At 57.4% G+C, this 19,820-nt stretch overlaps 2 protein-coding genes across 5 annotated transcripts; both read right to left on the bottom strand.

Annotated features, from left to right (window-relative positions):
* Positions 1-222: 222 nt before the first annotated feature.
* On the bottom strand, positions 223-9,611 carry APLP1 (amyloid beta precursor like protein 1). 3 transcript variants are annotated; one of them, XM_061174080.1, is made up of 17 exons: positions 9,376-9,611; positions 8,327-8,470; positions 7,365-7,497; positions 7,041-7,153; positions 6,676-6,809; positions 6,381-6,565; positions 5,798-5,928; positions 5,348-5,422; positions 4,305-4,463; positions 4,098-4,226; positions 3,048-3,147; positions 1,912-2,019; positions 1,625-1,651; positions 1,364-1,434; positions 1,061-1,123; positions 786-929; positions 223-671 (listed from the first exon to the last, which is right to left on the bottom strand). In XM_061174080.1, the coding sequence occupies exons 1-17, from the start codon at positions 9,502-9,504 to the stop codon at positions 573-575; spliced, it is 1,944 nt and encodes a 647-aa protein (XP_061030063.1). In that variant the 5' UTR covers positions 9,505-9,611; the 3' UTR covers positions 223-572. The 3 variants fall into 3 exon arrangements, with proteins under 3 accessions (XP_061030063.1, XP_061030064.1, XP_061030065.1); XM_061174081.1 differs by having other exon boundaries at positions 1,625-1,648; XM_061174082.1 differs by lacking the exon at positions 1,625-1,651.
* A 1,097-nt stretch (positions 9,612-10,708) lies between these two features.
* Positions 10,709-19,028, bottom strand: KIRREL2 (kirre like nephrin family adhesion molecule 2). Of its 2 annotated transcripts, XM_061174055.1 has the most exons (15): positions 18,637-19,028; positions 18,254-18,403; positions 17,484-17,633; positions 17,162-17,322; positions 16,628-16,778; positions 16,250-16,355; positions 15,985-16,133; positions 15,529-15,656; positions 15,305-15,437; positions 14,899-14,999; positions 14,517-14,736; positions 13,950-14,054; positions 13,533-13,633; positions 13,118-13,183; positions 10,709-11,589 (listed from the first exon to the last, which is right to left on the bottom strand). In XM_061174055.1, exons 1-15 carry the CDS (start codon positions 18,686-18,688, stop codon positions 11,254-11,256), a joined length of 2,109 nt encoding a protein of 702 aa, XP_061030038.1. In that variant the 5' UTR covers positions 18,689-19,028; the 3' UTR covers positions 10,709-11,253. The 2 variants fall into 2 exon arrangements, with proteins under 2 accessions (XP_061030038.1, XP_061030039.1); XM_061174056.1 differs by lacking the exon at positions 13,118-13,183.
* Positions 19,029-19,820: the final 792 nt, after the last annotated feature.

The following is a 19,820-nucleotide window of genomic DNA, read 5'->3' as shown; positions in this document are numbered from 1 at the left end:
CCAGCTGATACAGGCCTAGAAGTGGCTGCCCGTTCAGGACCACGGAAAGCTCCTGGGTGGGAGCCTAGCCTAGATCTCAGGACCCCGCCCCTTCCCAAGGCCCCGCCCAGATTTAAAGATCTCTCCAACAGTTTAAAGAGGTGAAGGAGGTCTGGGCGGGGTTGCACACCAATGTCCAGAGCTGATTACACCCTGATTCCCCCACAGAGACAGAGGATGGCCTGGTGGGGAAGAGGACTTTATTGGGATATTAGTGGGGGACACGTGGGAGGGTGAATTCCAGGGAACAACAGACAGTGGGACCAACTGGTGGTCCCCTTAAGGAACAATACATTAATGTACAAAATAAATTAAAGTGAGGAGGTCCCAAGCGGGGAGGCAGCTGGGAATACCTGGGGATTTCTTAGGGATGGAATTTGGAATTGGACAGGGGAAATAAGAACTTCCAGCCCCCTCACAAAAGGTGTGAAAGGAACTTTTTCAAGACTCCTCCCCCAGGCTGGGAGGTGGGGTTCTGGGGCTCCAGGAAGAGGGAAGGTCTGGGCTCAGCCAGCGGGGTGGAGGGGGCTGGTTCAGGGTCGTTCCTCCAGGAAGCGGTAGGTGGGGTTCTCGTAGCCGTGACGCTGCAGCTCACGCAGCTGCTGCTCTTCCAGGGTCAGCATGGGGTCCACCTGCAACAGGGGCAGGGGAGGCGGAGTGGGCCACAGGGACCTGACCGCTGACCTCACAGCCCCTCTACTCCCAGGCTCTGGAAGTCCTCCCCATTCCAGGTCTCTGCCTCTCACCTCCACCACTCCATGGCTGATAGCCCCGTAGGGTTTCTTCCTGCGCAAGAGCAGCATGGAGAGGATGATCAGGGAGCCGCCACCCGCTCCCATGATCAGCAGACCAGACACAGCCTCTCGGGACATGCCTGTTCCAGCTGGTGCCTGCAGGGAGAGGAGGTGAGGCCGGGGTCATCTTGGAGGCTCACCAGGGCCCTGTGTGGCTTTGGGAGTCACAGCCTAGCCACTGACCTCTGACCTCTTCCCCTAAGTACCCAGAATATTCCTCCTCTTACCAGCTCATCTCTCTGAATCTCCGATGAGTGGAAAGGAAAACCCCTTGGAACAGACACATTCACCTGGGGGAGCAGGAGGTGTCAGGGACCCAGAAGTCTGGGCCCCTGCCTCCCCCTCCCCTGGGCCCCAAGAGGGCATCCCCCAGCCCTCTTCTTCCCTAGGACCCTGAAGTCCATGTCCTCAGTGCCTTCTTTCCTCTGAGGCCAAGGAACCCAAACCCCTAGCACCTCCTGCTTCAGACCTAGGAGTCCAGGCCCCCCGGCCCATCCTCCCTCCGGTGCCCGCGGGTCCGACTAACTTACCTTTCGTTCATACTGCTCCAGGGGGGACATCTTCTCTTTCCCAGAGGATGCAGCATCTTGTTCTGTGGACCCTACCCCCCAAATCCTATCTCATTCCTGAGAGTCCAGAATGGTGCTACCCCCGCCTGAAGAGGGGGTCAGAAGGGGCACCAGACTCCATCCCAGGAGGCCTGGGGTTCCCCGTGTACGGGCCCTTTTCCATTCTGGGCTCAAGGACTCAGAGGGATTTGGTGGCTGGGGGCTACTCTGTGAGATACTCACCTTTTGGAAGGGCCATGGGGGTGTCTGCTGGCAGCCAGAGGAGGCAAGACAGGTGGAACAGTGAAGAGAGGAGAGCATCACCAAAGATAGTGTGGGGAAGCCCCCTCCCAGGGGCCGAGGAAGGAGGATCGAGGACCCTACAGAGGCCTCTACAACCTCAGACATTCCTTCCCACCCTCTTCTACTCACTGTGGTGGCTAAGACACCCCCAGATTTTAGGGGATTAGAATTGAGGTTGGGGGCCTGTACCCCAAAGTCTGGGATTATGTATATTTGGGTTAACTCACCATCCTTGGAATCCAGGGGCTGTAGCCCACCCTTGTCCTCATTGCTGCCCCCTGGGGCAGGGGCTTCCAATTCACTGGGGCCCAGGTGTTCAGAGTGGAGGAGTTCCTCTGAGGGGAACATGCAGAAAGGTGGTGAGGTTGTGCGCATGGGGATCCACAAAACAAAAGTGGGTGAATGGATGGCACCCTAACAATAGAGTGACTGGGGGGGAGCCATACGTGTGACCTGGGGAAGTGGAGCTGCGTGTTGGAGGATGGAGGTTGAAGTTCAAGAGAACAGCCTCCTTAAAGGCAGGAGAATTAGGGTTTGGCATGGGACATCCAGGAGGAAGTCATGGTAGATCTGGGGGTCACACTTTCTGGTATTCATGCTCTTGTGAAGGCCCTGCAGCTTGAATCTGGACTGGGTTTGTGACTTGCTTTAACCAATAGAAGGTGGGCCCAAGTCTTAAGAAGACCTGGCAGTTTCCACTTGCACGGTATGGGGAGCCTGAACCACCATGTAGGAAGTCCAGCTCCCCTGCTGGAGAGACCATGTGGAGGGGCTCCATGGAGAAGAGAGGCCCTGAGCCTACACAGAGAGGGAGAGAGGCTCATTTGTGCCAGAGTCCCAGCCCTTAGCTGACCTTCTAGCCAAATGTAGTGACACGCTTGACTACTGACAAGACCGGCGGAAGAAGCACCCAGCAGAACCCAGAGCAGACGGCAGAATCATAAGCAATGAAAATGGTTGATTTAGTACAGCTATGATACCTGGTACGTGCTGTCCTATGACCAGAAGGTGAAGATTTCCTATCCTCAGTGTGCATCTGAATTACTCAAAGAAGTTGTTAAATGCAAATTTTCCATCCATGTCTCAAAAGATTCGGATTCAATAGGTGTGGAGTGAGGTCCCTAAACTTGCATTTTTAACAAACTTTTCAAGTGATGCTAGTGAAGGTCCTTGAAGGATTGTGGACCATTTTTAAAGAAAAACTGGAATAAACCTTGGTTTTCCAAACTCAAAAAAAAAAGAAAGAAAGAAAAGAAAAGAAAATGGTTGATTTAAGCCACTAAGTTTTGGAGTTTGTTACATAGGAATAGATAGCTGAAATGGCAGGGGAGTCAAATTCTGAGGGTCAGGATTGGGCACTCACGGATCTGGGGCCGCAGCTCCTGAGCCAGGCGGGGGTTCTGGTCAAGCAGCCCCAGGCTCTGATTCATCCTTTCCTCGATTACTTGAAGGTGAGTCTGCACCTGTGGGGGAGTGAGTATGAAGGATGAACTGAGCAGTGCAGGCTAGAGATGGGGAAATGGAGGCAGGGTGAAGGAGGAAGGTCAAGAGGGTCCAAGCAAAATTAGCACATACAATGGACAGGAAGTAGGGTACAAGGGCCAGGAACTGGGCCATGGGAGGAAGGAAATTGGAGAAGGAGAAGTGGAATACAATGGAAAGGAAAAGATGTACAGAAGACAGGCTGTGAGAGTCTTGGGAAGGAAAGTAAGGAAGAAGGAAAAGGAGTAGTTGCTAGGAAAGGTGGGGCACAGGAGACAAGGTAAGTATAGGGTACAAGGAATATGGTATAGAAGATGGTAAGTGGGTAGGAGGGGCAGAGAGTAGGGTCTGAGGAATAGGAAATGAGGCTTGAGGAGGTTCTGAAGAAGGAAGTAGAATTGGAGGGTCATGTAGAAATGATGTGGTTCAAGGGCAAGACTTGGAGTTCAAGAGCACAGAATGGAGTATTCTTGGACAGGAAGAGGACATCCAAGAAACAGGAATTAGGATCTGAGGGCACAGAACAAGGGTTCCAGGGAGAACAAGTGGGGTTAGGGAAAAAGGAGAGTTGAGGAGCAGGAACAGAGTTCAAGGCACAGGAGGGGGATTCTAGGAAAGGAAGTAAGAATCCAGGGGACAAGAAGTGGGGTCAAGGGACAGAAAGTGGGAATTCAAGAAAGGGGTCAAAGGCACAGGGGTCGGGGAGGCAGCATTCCAGGGTCAGGAAGTAAGGATCTGAGGGACTGGAATGGGTCCCAAGCACAGAAGGGGGGGGCGGTTCCAGGGATAGGAAGGAGGTTCCAGGGATAGGAAGGAGGTTCCAGGGATGGAAAGAGGGTATGAGGGGCAAGAGAAGAGTTTGAGGGATGGGGTCCAAGAGCCGGGGTCTGAGGGAGAGCTGAGTGTCTGGGAGCTGGAAGAATCTGGGCACCTGGAAGCGCGTCTGCTGGGCCTTCTCGGGGTCCACAGCAGCCACGTGCTGGTAGTGCCTCAGCGTGTGCCTTTGCTCCTTCCGCTCTGCTCGCAGGTAGCGCCGCAGGGCCAGCAGGACTCGCTCTGGCTGTGGAAGGGATGAAGGCTGCCCAGGCCTGCCCCAGCCCTTTCCACCCCCTGCCCTCTGCCCCCACGACTCCCGCACCTGAGGCGGATCCGCCTGCAGTGCCGCCAGGAAACCTTCCAAGGCAGCCCGGCGCTGGTCGTTGATAAGGGCAATGACTCGGGTGGCATGGGTCTCCACCAGGCGCTGTCGCTCACCAGACACCTGCTCCTCCAGGGTCTGCAGAATGGACTGGAAGTGCTGGCGAGGGGGTGGGCACAGAGTCAGGAGAGGCGTAGTGGGGTGAAACCCGGGTCAAAGGCAGTCTGGAAAGGTAGGGCTAGAGGGTCAAGTGGCAGGGGAGAGGGAGGCGTGCAGTGGATCCAGGCCCGGGCAGAGTCAACCTGGGGTGGGACTAGATGATAGGAGACTGACTGGTGGAGCTGGGGCTGCAGGGCCAGGTAGAGTGGGGGCAGGGCTAGGCCTGCCGGGAGCCCCGCTGAAGGTGTTCACTACATGGGTGGGAACAATCTAGGAACAGAGCTGGCCTGTGTTGAGATGAAAGGAGCCAAGTATTGTAGGAAAGGTAGGGCTCAGGCCTGGGCAGGACCCACTGGAGACAGGCTGTAACTAAATAAGACTGAGCTGGGTAGGAGCAAGAGTCAAGTGATGGGGCTCAGCTGAGTGGGGTCTACACAGGGTAGGGCTGTACTAAAGTGAGGCTGAGAGAGGTGGGTCAGAGAGGCATGAGGCTGGGACTACTGAGGAGGGATTGAGTAAAAGGGAGATTAGAGGGGCAGGATCAGAGTCAGGGAGCAGGGCCGAGCATCAAAGAGAGGCTGAGAAGGACCTGGCTGTGTCTGCAGGGGCCCAGCTTGGGAGAGGTCTCCAGAGCCAGCCCTCAGAGGTTAGGATCAAGTTAAGACAGGGCAAAACATGGCCAGTGGGAAGAGGAGGAAAGCAAAGTCAGGTTGGATGTAGGCCAAGAGGGGCCGAGCCGAGTGTAAGGGTGGGGCCCAGAGAGGCCCATGCAAGTAGGAAGGGGTGAAACTGGATGAGGCCAGACAAAGCCTTAGCCAGGCTGAGACCCAGTGTGCCCCAGGTAGTGGACAGGCCTGAGTAGGACACTCCGGAGGTTGTCCTACCTCATTCAGGGCCTGTCTGTCGGCTTTAGGCAGGTTCTTGGACTGGTTGTCCGCCATGGCCCATTCACGCATCACCTGGGGACAAGGGGAGCTTCAGGATCCTAGAATCCACCCTGCTCTACCCAGTGAGTCTCCCCTGCCCCCATCCTTCTTCAGAGTCTCCAGATCCCTTAAGTCCCCCTGCCTCTTGGAGTCCCAAGAGAGAGGATTCAGAAGGAATTTAAAGTGGAAGAGTACCATGGCATCAGAGTTTCCATAGAATCTGGTGGCATCTCAGTGGGATTCGAGGTGGGTCAGAGATCCCTGGTCATCTTAGGGGTGGTGTTGAGGACTGGGGGTTAATGGGACTTGGGGACTCTTTAGAGGTAGTCTCAATGTGTCCCTGAGGAATTTCCTGGTATTTAGGGAGCTCTGTGTTATGGGGGATCCTGGGGCCCCCAGTACCATCACCTCGTTAATCTGACGCATCCTGCGCTCCTCCAGATCCATCTTGGCCCGCAGGAACCCCTCATGCTCGCTGATTTCTCCAGGCATGCCAAAGTACACGTCCACACCATCTGTGGGCCTCGGGGTGGGAGTCACTGCAAGGCCAGGAACCAGGGAGTCAGCCAGAAGCCCAGCTCCAGGTCTCCTTCCCTTCCCAGAGAACTGCATTTCCTAGAGCGCTCTGGAGACCCTCATGTGTTCACTTCAGCCATAGCTGCTGCCTGGCATCATGCAAAATGTGGTTCTGAACTGGGCCTGTTCTTGTAAAGCTTAGGAATCCATTACACTATCCTCCAAGCTTTCCCCCCAGTAATCCTTCAGACCTACCAAATGACTCCTCCACTTGCGGGTACCCCCAAACCACCCTCCCCCTTTGCATTCCTCACAGGCTGCCCCTTCCACCTCTACTTTATTCAAAGCCATTCCCATCCCTCCCATTTCCCCCAACAGGGCTTCTCCCCCACAGGTCCCTCCCAAAGAAGCCCCTATACCAAGGCTCCCTTAAATCATCCTCCCCCCAGGGTGGAGGGTTCAGAGCCTGCCTCACCTTTGCTGACCCCTGAAGGGGGATGGGAGCTTGAGGGTGGGACTCTTTCCTCCTCTTCTTCCTCTTCAGCCCGTGGAGGCTCCACAAAGTAATCATCTACTGGCTGTAGGAAGGATTCCTCCTCTTCCTCATCCTCACCCCCCTCAACTCTGCCCCCAGGAGGCCACGACCGAGTGGAAGGATCACTGAGGGAGCAGAAGATCCAAGGCAATAAGAACCTGGGCCCAGGCCCCCAGGCTTCCATCTCGTGCCTCAGGAGCCTTGGGTTGGGCATGGAGGCTTCCCTCCCACTCACCCAACTGCTGTCCCAGACGGGTTGGGGGTCACTGGAGGGGGGCAGCACACATACTCCACACCTCGGAACCGATCCGCGCCACAGGGCAAAAGCATGCCCGAGCCATGCAGGATGAGGCCCTGGGAGCTGCAGGCCTGCGGGAAGAGTGGGCCCAGATGCCAGGACTGTGGGGTAACAGAGGGTAGAGGGGGAGCCTGGATGCCTGGGTCTTGGGGGCTGATGGGGCTGGGAGCCTGGATTCCTGGTTCTGTCCCATTGGGAAGAGAGGGCTGAGGCCCAGACTCTTGGGTTCTGGAGGAGGAGGGTGTTAGAGGACTGGACCCCTGGGTTCTGGGGGGGTGAAGGCGAGTGGGCTGGGTCCTGACCTCCTGTGCCTCCTGACGCCTCCGGGTTGAACTCTCGCACTGGTCCATGCGCTCCTGGTGCAAGAACCGGCAGCCTTCAGGCACCAGCAGGGCCTCGCTCACAAATTCACCCTCTGGCAAATGGGGGGCATCGATGTGAGACACTGCCACAGCCACTAGCCCTACCCTCCTCAGAATCCAGATCTCTTATCCTCATAGGCTTTTCTGTCCCACTCTGGACCCAGGCATCCAGCTCCCTAATATGAGCCTGAAACCAGGGCCAGAATCTCACCCCTCGGAGACCCCCCCCCTCCTTCCGTTCCCCTCCCCCAGCCTGTGACTCACCCAGGCAGCGGAAAGGCACAACCTGGTGGTGGGGGTGGGCACAGCGGCCACCCCGGGCATCCCCGCACCATTGCTCCACGGGGATGGCCTGCGTCGCCTGTTCCACACGTGCAATCTGCAGCTCCGGGTACATCTGGGGGCACCGGGTGGGGGTGATCAACCCACGGCCCCGCCTGTGCTTCTGCACTGGCCATGTCCCTTTTCAAGTCTCTAGTATTCATAAGGACCTCTCCTCCCTAGGCCCTGCTTCTCTGTAGAACAGGTCTTAGATATCTAAGCCCCTCAAGCCCATTGGCCACGCCCCCTAGTACCTCTCCCTTAAGCCACGCCATCCTTAGGCTCCGCCCCTTTGCCTGTCCAGTTTCTTTACGAAGGTCCCTCCATTGCCCAAAAACTCAATCCCTCTAAGCCCACCTCTCTTGTAGTCGCCTCTGCCCCTTCCTCCTATCAGGTTTATCTCCCCATAGATTCCTCCCTTCGTTAAGCCTCGGCTCTCTCTCTGGCCTCTCAGTAAGTATCCCTTCTCTTTGTGTTAGACCTGCTTTCATAGCCACGCCTCCTAGCTTTCCACTCTCCCATTGGGTTCCACCCCGTTCCCAGTCACGCCGGTCCAAAAGTCTTTTTGTCTTAGCCCCGCGTCTCCTTTGGTCACGCCCACCTGCACCTGCTCTTTAAGGAGTCCACCACATTAGTGCTAAACTCCGTCTCTTCACTGGACACTTTCCTCAGCGGGCCGTCTTTGCACGGTTCTTCGCCTTTCCTGACCTAGTTTCTTAAAAACAGGTCCTGTCCTATCCTAACTTCACCTCTTTGTTGGCCACGTCCCCTAGTTTCTCATGCCTTCTTGGATCCCTCATCTCCCTGGACCTTGCCTTTGCACGACTAGCTTCTCACGCGCGACCCGGCCCCAAGTTGGATCCCCTTTCTTGCTGGCCACGCCTCTCCCAGTAGGTCCCGCCTACCTGTCTGCAGTACTCCAGCACGCGTTGCGGGTCCCGGAGACAGCGTCGTGAGAGCTGTGGGTCTGGTTCCCAGCGGCCGGTACGCAGGTCCCGGTGAAGGGTTGGGCGCCCGCATAGTCCAGCCACCTGAGCAGACCCTGGGGCCTGGGGGTGGGGACGGAGGGGTCAGCGAGGGCACGGGGGACGCAGGCATGTGAGTCCCCTTGTCCTTTGCTCCCTAGGACCCAGATATTCACACCCCCAGCACCAGCCCCCTCCACCAAGCACCGCGCACCGCCTCCGTAGAGGTTCGGTTCCCCGGGAAACAGCTCCCACAGGGCGGGGGCGCCCCAGCTCTGCCGTTGCTATGGCGACCCGGGTCCCCCGGGATTCTCGCGGCCTTGTTGCCGCGGAGACAGGCTCCGCCCTCACCCCAGCTCAGCCGCACTAGAGCTGAAAGGGTTAAACTTGAATGGCGGGGGAGGAGGTCAGAACCCAGGCGTTCTGGCCCCTCCTCCCTCCATCCCTAGCTCATGCTAGCATCCTCCGGTGCAAAGACCACAAGGCCTGGCTTCAGGGCCCTGCAGGCCTGGGCACCAAGTCCTTGAGGGATGGAGAGCTACATCCTGGGTTGGGGGGCGGTGGCTGGAGGCCTAGACTTCTGGGTCCTAGGAGCCTTGCGGGAGGCCTCATATGGGTCCAGAGGATGCAGGGGGCCCAGATTCTTGGCTGTAGGTGCCTTGCTGCCTGGTGGGTCCTGTTCAGGTGGGAAGGGTCTGGGGCTGAGTCACCTAGGTCGAGAGGGTCTGAGGGGGCTGGACTTCTGGGACCAGGGGCTCTGGAAAAGCCAGTTCCTACGCTGGGGGCTGGAGGGGACTGGGACGACAGATGATGAGGGAGATGGGGCCTGGACTTACGGTTTTCTGAATGCCTAGTGCAGTTAGCGGCGCCGGGGGGGCCGGCCACCTAGCTGGAAAGACTGCGCTTTCTCCTCTGGACCTGTCCGCATCGGGGTCCAGAGGCCCGGTCCCGCCCCTTCCCCCATCCCCTTGGACCCGGCCGGGCCTCACCTCGGCAGCGCTGGGACTCCCACCGGCCAGGCTCCCGACGGCGAGCTGCGCGCGCAGAAGCAGCAGCAATAGTGGCAGCAACAGCGGCAGCGGGCCCAGACCGCGAGCGGCGGGGCTGGCGGGTCCCATGTCCCGGCCCTCGCGCCCTCACGTCCCCAGCACTTCCGCCCGGCCCGGCCCGGCCCCAGCGGTGACAGGAGCTCCCAGCGCCACGGCCGCCGCCGCCTCCTCCTCCCGCCGCCCCCGGGCTGCGCCGGCGCCGCCAGCCCCGCCCCGCGCTGGCCCCGCCTTCCTGGCCAGGACAATAGCGTGGCAGCTCTGCGCACAGTGGAGAAGCTTGGAAACCCCGGGTGGGAGCCTGCGCCAGGCCCCCGCCGCCTTGAGATTCCAGGCGTCCCACCCCATGCACGGCCTAGCCAGGAGTCTGGGTCCCGGGCTTCGTGGTTGTGGATTTTGAGTTCTCCCTCAAGACTCTCACCACCAGTTTTCCCCTCCCTCGGACCCAGATAGTCACAAATCATCTCCCTTCTCTTCTAGGGATGCAAGCATTGGAGAGCGGCCCCCACCCCCAAATCCTCTCTTGAGGTCCCAGGAATACAGGCCTCCAAAGTTTCCCCAATCAAGAACATAGCACTTGAGACCCAGTCCCCTTCTCCCTCAGATCCAGGAGTCTGGGTCCCAGGTACCTTCTCTCTCAGGACCAGAGACCAAGCCCTCAGCCCTTTCTCCCTACGACCCACGAGTCCAGGCCTTCTGCTCTGCTTCCCAGGACCCCCAGTCATCTAGACCTTTAACTCCTAGAACAAGGATTCATGAACCAAAGCCCCCAGACCCTTTCTTTAAGGATGAGCTGAGTCAGGTAGCCAGCACCTCAAGATAAGAGTTGACCCCCATCCTTGCTGTAAGGATCAGGGCATTTCTATTTTCCCACCCCTAGCCTCTCCTTCGCCCCCTCCCCTTCAGGGCTCACTTCTTTGTCTCCTCAAAATGCAGTGTAGAATTGTCTTCCCCAAGCTGACTGGGGCAGTCCTGTCATGTGTGTGCATCTGTGCATGTATGTTTGTGTAGATGTATCTTAAAAGAGCCTAGAGTGCTCAATGGGTAGCAAAGGGCTGGGGGGTGGCTCATGGTTTTTTCTACAGCCACTTCATAGTCTAGGGTAAGAAGAAGGGCCTTGGGGCAGCTTCGATGGACCCCTTCTTTGATAGACAGTAATAATGCCAGGAGACTCTCTAAGACATTCACTTCACAACTTTTTTTATTAAACATAAATATTCTCATTCTCAGATTCCAACACCACCCCCTCACCCCCCCAACCCCACAACAGCTCTCATTCTATCCTTACTCCTTGGGTCCAGTTCTTCCAGAGCCTTTAAGAAAGGTAGAAAAAATCAAGATAGTGACCATCTTGGATTCCCAGGGAGTGAATGGCCATTTTGGCTGCAATTCCATGGGTGAAGCAAAGTGCCCCTTGGGGAGAGCCAGGAAAGGTCCTCCATCTTCATCTGCCTTATGTTGCCTTTCTTCTCAATGCAGGTGGTCATCTTGAACTATCTTCTTTCAGTGTTTGGAAACAACTTCCTTCTCTGCCCCTAACTCCCTGTCCCCCCATCCCTCTGCAAAGGGTCCATGTGCCATCTTGAATCTCTTTTACACAGGGGAAGAGGTAGGCACAGTGGCCTTCTTGCTCCCACTTGGGGCATCCCCTTTGGCTGAGCTGACTGTATATCAATGACCCAGACAATTGTAACGATCTTTCCCTCCCCTCAATGTTCAATTTTGGAAGAGTAAGGTCGCCAACTTGTTCTGGTTCCTCAGAAATCAGGACAATCCATTATGGCAAGTTGAAGATCCCAGGACTCTTCAGTTGGAGAGATGTCACACATGAGTCTGAAGACGTGGGTGGCTGGGTGTGGGGAAGGCAGCATATGGGAAGGGGGGAGTGCTGGGGGCCAGATCTGGGGGTCCAAAGGATGTGGGTTTGATGTAGCTGGTAAAAGCTCGAGGATGGGGTGTGGTGAGATAACCTGCCTGGGCTCTATATAATCTGCAGGGGGGCACAATGCCCAGATGTGGTTTGAAATCATAGAAAGTAGGGGTTCCTGGAGGTCCAAAAGGGGAGGAGGGCGGTAGGAAGAGACCTCCTCCAGGGGCTTCTCCAAGGCTCAGGCTCACACTGACTCCTCGGACCTTGTAGTAACCATTGGTTGGGTCCTGAGGGGACAAAATGGGACTTGGTAAGGTATGTAAGGGTACAGCAGGGTGAGGGTCACGGATGGAGAGACACACTGAGATAGAGCCAGACCTAGGGGGAGACGAAAAGATAGAAACAGGAGTAGTCAGAGACCCAGAGACATATAGACTGGTAGAAGGACAAAGTGACACAGAAAAACAGTGACAAGAGATGAAGGGACAGAAGGAGATGGGCAGAGAAAGACAGAGACAGAAGGATATAGGCCTGCTGAGGGGTGGTGGTATGGAAGGAGATGCAGAGGGAACAAGAGAGAGAAATGGAGATCAAGACATTCATTCATTCGTTTGCCCAACAACCCTGAGGCTTTGATTCTGTGTCATGCCCTATGCTGCATGCCTAGACATCTCTCACTAGGATAGACCTAGCCCTGTCCTCATGGAGATCCAGGCCAAAGGAGAAATGATGAATCACTAGATAGAGCCAAGAAGGTCAGGGTTGTGATGGAGGAAGTTCAGGGAGTGACTGGGACAGTGATGGGGGAATCTTCAGCTGTCATGGGGAAGCCTAGCTCACAGTGGTCATGGCTATGACAGGTGAAACACAGACAGAATGATCAGGGCTGCGAGGAGGGAAGCATGAGCTTTCTGGAACCAGAAATGTTTGAGTTGAGACCAGGGGAATGATGGAGAGAATTAGGTAGGTATGTGAAGAAAGGTAGGAGTGTTTCGGGCCAAGAGAATAGCATGTGCTAGGTACAGAGAAGAGAGAGAAGGGCTCTGGATTGGGGACTGGGGTCAGTGGGGCCTAAAAGAGAGGGGACCCTAAAGGATGTACAAGTTTGGGGAAATGTGAGGCCAGTGTGGAACCTGGTAGGTAGAAGGGGCCTGGGTGAAGCAACCAGGGAGAGGCATCTAGGAGGCCTGAAACATGACTGTGATGGGGAAAGCACAAGCAGACTGAACCTTGATCTGGGGCTCAAGATGGAGGCCAAGGCTGGGGCAGATATGTGGGCATAGTCAGCAGATAAACAAACTGAGACTGGAGGTGGGTGAGACAGCCCAGGAGGCAGCAAGAAGTGGGTGGAGGGGGTTAGATGCCAGCTCTGGGGGCAACAGAATGAAAAAGGAGGGAACAGAAGTGGAGAGAGGGACTTCTCTGGTGGCGCAGTGGTTAAGAATCCACCTGCCAATGCAGCGGACACGGGTTCGAGCCCTGGTCTGGGAAGATCCCACATGCCACGGAGCAACTAAGCCCGTGTGCCACAACTACTGAGGCTGCGCTCTAGAGCCACAACTACTGAGCCCGCATGCCACAACTACTGAAGCCAGCGCGCCTAGAGCCCATGCTCTGCAACAAGAGAAGTCACCACAATGAGAAGCCCACGCACCGCAAGGAAGAGTAGCCCCTACTCGCCACAACTAGAGGAAGCCCACGTGCAACAACGAAGACCCAACGCAGCCAAAAAAAAAAAAAAAAAAAAAAAAAAAAAATACGTGGAGAGAGAGTTGGAGATACAGTGAAGGGAACCCCTCTATTCCCAACACTCACCTTGGTCTCCACAGCTCCCTCCTCATCCAGAGCCAGGTCACTGTGGTCTGTGTGCATGATGGGGCCCTGGGGTAAGGTGCTCAGTGAAAGGGAGTGTAGAGGATCCTCTGGCCCCAGTGCCAGACCCCAGAGACCCTCAGTTGAACATCTGAGGCCAGGCAGGAGGGACCAAGGGCACCTGAGAGCTGGGGTCTGGACTCAGGACAACAAGGAGCCCTAGGGACATATTGGGTCTAGGGAATAATTGGGTCAGGGGTGTATTTGGAGTTGGAGGATATTTGGATCTGGGGATCACTGTTGGGACTACGGCTCTATTTGAGTTTGGGGCGCCCAGTTGCAACTGGGATCACAACTGGGACTGGGTTACTATTTGGGTCTTGAGGTACCGTCAGGTCTGGGGACCCTGGCATCCTACCTGGTCCTTGCTGCTGCCTGTCTCCTCCTCAGGACCCCTCGAACTGGAGCCGTTGCTACTCCCTGGGATTCGCACCAGATTCTTTTGCTTGGAGAAAGAGGCTGAGGCCAGGGACATTGGGGGTGGGGGCAGAGGTAAATGATGGGGCTGGGTCACGGTCTGTGGAGATCAGTGAGCAGGAAGAGGGAGGACTGGGGCAAATCAGGTCGGGAGACTGGGAGAGAACCCTGGCCTAGGAGAGTAAGGGGTGTGTGACCCTGAGGAGATGGTGTTAGAGCTTGAGCAGGGAATCAGGTCCTGAATGTGAGCCAAGGCCAGTGAGGGTCTAGAGAGGCAGGACTGGGACCAGGTCCCAAGGCCAGGCCAGTCAGTGGGCAGGGCCTGTGTATGGGCCTGGGGTGGGGCTCAGGTACTGACCCTTGCCATGGCGCCAGCAGCACAGGGCCACCCCAGTGATGACCATAAGGAGAGTCATGGCCACAGCGGCCACTCCAGCCACAATCCGCACAGTGGGCAGCAAGTCTGTGGGAAGAAGAGGAGTTCCTGAGGAGGCTGAGCAGGAACTGGGGAACAGGGCTTGGGGCTTTTGTAGGGAATCTCTGGGTTCAAAGGTCACCAAGTTTGGGGATTCCAAGTTTTGCAGTCCCCTAGCTTGGGGTCCCTGGGTTTAAGGACTCATGAACTTGAGGTTTCACAAGTTTAAACTCCCTGGCTTTAGGGAGTCTTAGACTTTGAGCGTATTTTTACTTTGCCTATATTTGGAGGTTGCTTTCTTTGGAGCCCCTAAGTGTGAGGGGTCTCTCAGTTTAGGATTCCGGATTTGAGGGAAATTATTGTTTGGGGAGCTCAGGATTCAACGGACTCATAGTTTTGAGGCTCCCAAGGTTTGGGGGTCTCTGCACTTGAGGATCCTCTGTTTGGGGGTTGTGGCATTTTGGGGGCTTGAAATATTCAGATTTGGGGTCTTTGGGCCCAGGGTCTCACCTCTACGTCCCAGGCTGACCTGGGTGCCTCCTTCGCCCAACCGGTTCCGGGCAGTGCAGTTGAAGCCCCGGCTAAAGTCGGACTCCTGGGTCCCCGAAATGTGCAGCACAGAGATCAGGCCTGGACCCTGTCCCCCGCGGCCCTCTGGGGCTGGGAATGTCTCCACCAGGAACCGACCCCGCGACCCCGCTGTCAGGAAGCCCTCATCCCAAGACCAGACCTGGGGGCACAACAGAGGAAGGTCACTGAGGAGACGAAGGAGGGCGGGAAGAGGAGGTCAAGGTGTCGGGAAAGTCACAGGTAATCACAGCAGTTTTGGGAGTCCGGCTAGGAAGGCTGGGATCACCGCTGGACGGGTCATGAGAGTGGGGACTTTCCTTACCACGGCTTCTGGGGCGGGGGAGGCGAAGACTAGACACTGGAGGCGAGCGGGGCCCCTCAGGAAGGCGGGCGCAGAATGCAGGGCGGTCACCACTGGGGGAGCTGGTTTGGAGATTGTGGACCAATCAGAGGAGAGGCCCCGTCCCCCCCCCCAAGGCCTGTTCTCAGGCAGGCGAGGCCAGGCCTGGGCACTCCCCACTAACCCCAACCAACTAGGCCATGCCTCTCAACAAACTTCGAACCCCTCTGAGGCTTGCCTTCCCTAGGTCCCGCTTCAATCCAAGGGCCCCAGCCGTCAGTTAAGCTCCCCTTCTCAAGGCCACGCCCACTCCCATTAGCCCTCGCCCCCTCTGCCCACTTCTTATCCCAGGACATGCCAGGTCCACTAGGAAGCACCGCTTTCTCACCGTTCACAGTCAACCTAGCTTCCGCAGAGCCGCCCCCCAGGCCCGAGAGCCCCGGCTCGGCTCTGCACACGTAGTCGCCTGCATCCTCGGGCCCCACCGCGAGAAGACGCAGCGTGGGCCCGGAGGCCAGCACCTGGGATAGGGAAGGGGCGTCAGGGGCACGACCATGGGAGAAAGCCCCACGTACTGCCAGCCATGGCCACAAGCCCCAGGTCTGGCCTCACCTGCGCGTCCCCGCGGCGGGTCCAGGTTACGCGTGGAAGCGGATTCCCGCGCCAGACACAGCTGAAGGAGGCGTCTTCCCCTACGTCCACGGATAAGGGTTTCGGCTTTGCCTGCAGAATCGGCCCGACTGGAGGAGACAGAGGAGGGGTCACATGACCAGGGAGGGATGCAACTTCTGACTTGGGATCAGCCACTCAGAAACGACACTCCCAAGGGCCATTGGGTTTAAGCCCCCAGTTCACAACTGAGCTCATACGTCCGGCTCACAAGCCCCGGCCCCGCCCTCGCCCCGCCCCTACTCCACTTTGGTACTTATCCAGCACAGCCAAATCCCCCCTAAATCCTACTTCGGCCCCACCACCTCCCGCAGTCCGTCAGAGCCGCGCCTCACCGTAGCCCCAGTCCCATTTCTCTCACCCCACTTTGGCCACACCCACGGCGCCGCCCCTGCTCACATCGCACATCCAGCGCTGTGCTGCGGTTGGCGCTACCCACTGCGTTGCTGACCTCGCAGGACACCGGCGCAGTCAGGAATGAAGCGTCCGCCACTACCTCCAACATTGGCCCGCGGGCCCCAAGCACAGGGGAGCCCCCCTTTGCCCACCTGCGAAGGTGGTGGGCTGTGTTGTCCTTGCTCCCGAAGCACACCTATTCACGTCCTAGCCCCAGCCCTCCCCAAGCCTGTTCTCCCGGCTGGGGAGAAATGATCTGCGTCCTCACCTATAGCCGGTGACAGGAGGCTGGGCTGTGGCCTGGCATAGGAAAGTGACCTTCTCTCCCTCCTGCACTGTCTGTGGTTCTGCAGACAGAGTCACCACTGGGGGGTCTGTAGAGGTGAGTCAATGGTCAGCGGTGGGCAAGGACATGCAACACCTCCACTGATGACCTAGTAGTCCAATTCTCAGGTCCTCCACCCCAGGAGTCTGAGTCCCCAGTCCCCTCTTCCCTTTCAGCTAGGAGTCTAGGCTTCCAGTACCCAATTCCCCCAGGGACCCAAGGTCCACAGCCCTCTCCTTTCTCATACCTTGAAGTCCAGGCCCCAGCTCCCTCTTTCCCCAAGGACCTCAGGCTCAAGGCCCAGCATCCAACTGCACTCACACTGCAGGCTCAGTGTGATAGCTGTGTCCTTCCCCGCGGGCAGGGCCTGGCTCCGAGCCCGGCAAACCAAGATGGCTCCATCATCGTGGCTGGAAGGGGTCAAAGATAAGATGCTCTCCACTGATCCAATGGTTCCTTCCTTCAACAGGGTCTGTAGGTTATGAATAATAATGATGATTTCATCTACCCTTAGGTAGTACTTACTTTATGTCAGGCACTCTTCTAGGCATTTATAAATATTACTTTATTTAATCCTCACAACTATCCTAGAGGTGCATACTACTATTAACTCCATCGTACAGATAAGTAAACTGAGGGACGGAGAGGTTAAGATCAACTAACGAGTGGCTGAGCCAGGATTTGAACCTAGGTAGTCTAGCCCTAGAGCCCTTATACTTAAGTACGTACCAAGGATCCCAAGCCTTGAATCCCTGCCCTCCCATGCCCTTTTCTCCTTTGGATGAGCCTGTGGTCTGAGTGGACCCCCAAATTTCCCTGAATGAGCAAGGGCTGGCACAGAGATTTGGGCCTGACCTGGCGGAAGGTGGCCCCGTCTAGCCGGACCCCATCTCGGAACCACAGCAGCTCAGGGGTGGGGCGGGCATCCCCACGGCTCCGACAGGTCACATTCGCAGGAACCCCAGCAACCAGAGACACAGAGGGGCCACCCAGCACCTGGGGGGGTTCCGGAGGCACTGTAGGGTGGATCTGGGGTCAGAGCTGGATCCTGGGCCCAGAGACCCTGATCTTCCCAGCTCTGACCGACTACTCCTCCGTTCTCCCCGGACTCTCATATTCCCAGCTAGCACTGGCGGTCCCCCTGGGCTCCCCAGGGACAAGTGGGCTGGGTCCTCACCCAGCACGTGCAGTTGGGCTCGTCGAGAGCGGAGGCCTGCTTCTGTAGCTTGACATTCGTAGGATGCTTGATCCTCTAGCTCTATGGGCCTAATGTGGAGGTCGTGCTGGCCACTGGCTGCATTCCCTGATATCCAGTACCGGGACCACCCTGGAGTCAGGGGAAAAAAAGGCAGTCACACCATGGTTCTGAGTTCTTGGCCCCAGGCCTCTATCCCCAGACATCCCACACCAGAAAGACTCTACCAAAAGTGGGTGCTGGGCCAGAGAGACACTAATCCTCTCCCAATCCAGAGTCACTGCAAACTTGTGGTGGGGGTGGGGTGGGGTGTGTGTGTGTGTGTGACAAGTTCAGGAAAAAAATAAAAGCAAGAAAACAATTGCCATAAAAGTCAGATTAGATACTACCTCTGGGTGAGGAGGGAGTAGGCTATTCCAGGGGAAGGGAATAAGGAGGGCTTCTGGGGAGCTGGCAATGGACCTGGGTAGTCGTTACATGGCTGTCTATTTTAGAATTATTTGGCAAATCTTCCATTTATGCTTTATGAGCCTTTCTGCACTTATGCAATATTTTACAATAAAAATTAAAATTCCCAAACCCTATGGGTCACCTCCAACGAAGAAGGTGAAAATTCTGAACTCCCAAATGTTTCCTTGAGCCCATTCATTTCCCAAACTTGAAAACGTCAAAATAGAAACTTCAGTTATAGCCCAAGCCCAACACCCTCACCCTGGAGGCAGCCCCTCCCTGAATAGACAGAACAGCCTCACCTGGCAGGTCTCTTTCGCCCCCTAGAGCCAGCCCATCCTTAGTCCACTGAACCAGCCCCCAGTATGCGCCCAGGGCACAGGGCAGACGGGCCTCGTCCCCCAGCAGTACTACCAGGTCTTCTGGCTGTTGCAGGAAGTGGGGTGACAGGCCTAGGAGAATGGGGTGGAGGAGCAGAGCAGAGCTTAGCACATTCAAGAGTTCCCTCACTCAGGAGGGGGTTCAGTCCCCAATCCCCTCTGCCCTCAGATCCAGAAGCCCAGGGTCCCAGAGTTCTCCTCCCTCAGATCTAGGAGTCTGAACCCTCAGCCCCACCTACCACAGTAAAGCGACAACTGGCAAACAACCCTCTCTTATGTTTATCTGCCCCTGCCCCTCGCGATACCTGCACGCCCTCTGAGGCAGAAGAAGAGGACAAGGAGTGCGGGGACCAGCATCCTGAGTGTGTGTCCCCCAAGATCCAGCAGACTTGCTGTTGCACTGGCTTCCTTGCCAGCTCCTTCCTCGGCAGCACACCTCCCACCACTCTAGCCTGGAGTCCCCTTCGCTCCCAACTCTTCGCTCCAGGCTAGAAGCACCCCCTGCCTCTGGCCCGGAGTTCTCCTAGTCTGCTCCGCCGCAAGCTCCGCGGCTCTGAAATGCAGGCCGGTTCCGCGCGCTCGGTCTCGGAGAGACCCTGGAGGGCCTGATCTCACTCGCCCCGCCCCGGCCCGCCTTCTGGGAGACCCGCCCTCTTCCCACTGAGAAACTCCCGCGGCCCAGACGCGGATGAATGGGGGCACGCAGGGCCGGGCCCCCAGCGGGAGGACACCCCAGCGCCCTTTCAGTCTGGGAGCTGGAACACCTGGGTTGAAGGAGGGGGTACCGGCTGGGTTGGACACCTGCACCCTGCCGGGGTTGGGGGATGGCTGGGGGTGAGGAGGAGGGAGGGGAGGGAGTGGAAGAAACTTGCTCAGCCCAGGTCCTGGAGGGACCGCGCTGAGTGGAAACAGAGCTATAAATGGGAACCCCTGGGGACTCCCTAGTTTCCGCGCCCCGGAGAAGCGGGGCCCGGGGCTCCTCTGGGCCTGGTGGGTCAGGAAGAGGGCACCGTGTTTGCCTGGGGGGCAGCTTGGACCCCCCCGAGAAGTGGGGGGTTCAGCTCTCCCCAACTCCAAGCCCCTTCTCAAAATATCCCTCTGCCTGCCTTGTCACCGCTGCAAACCATAGCACGTCCTAAGATCCAGGAATCCAGGCCCCCAGCCCCTCCTTTCCCAGGACCCTGCGGTCCGGGACCACCCCCTCGCCCCACTCGGACCACCCCCTCGCCCCACTCGGCCGTGGTTGCCGGGCGACGGCTGGGAGGCGGCGGTGTCCGGGCTGAGTCAGGCGGGGAGGCTGGGAACCACGCAGCTTGTCCTGACGGCTACATGCCGCCCAGCTGGGGCGTTCCCACGCTGCCGGTCCGCGGTGCGCTGCGCAGCTGGCCGGGCAGGTGGGAGGGACCCTGAGCCGACAGAGCGGGGACTGGGGGCCTGGGACCCTGGGTCTGACATTCTTGAGCCTGTAGGGACTGGGGCTCCACACTCC

This window comes from Eubalaena glacialis, chromosome 18 (genome assembly GCF_028564815.1).
Source record: "Eubalaena glacialis isolate mEubGla1 chromosome 18, mEubGla1.1.hap2.+ XY, whole genome shotgun sequence".
In the NCBI taxonomy this organism is placed as follows: Eukaryota; Metazoa; Chordata; class Mammalia; order Artiodactyla; family Balaenidae; genus Eubalaena; species Eubalaena glacialis.
The sequence above is the reverse complement of the archived record's forward strand: the minus strand, read 5'-3'. Positions and strand labels throughout refer to the sequence as shown.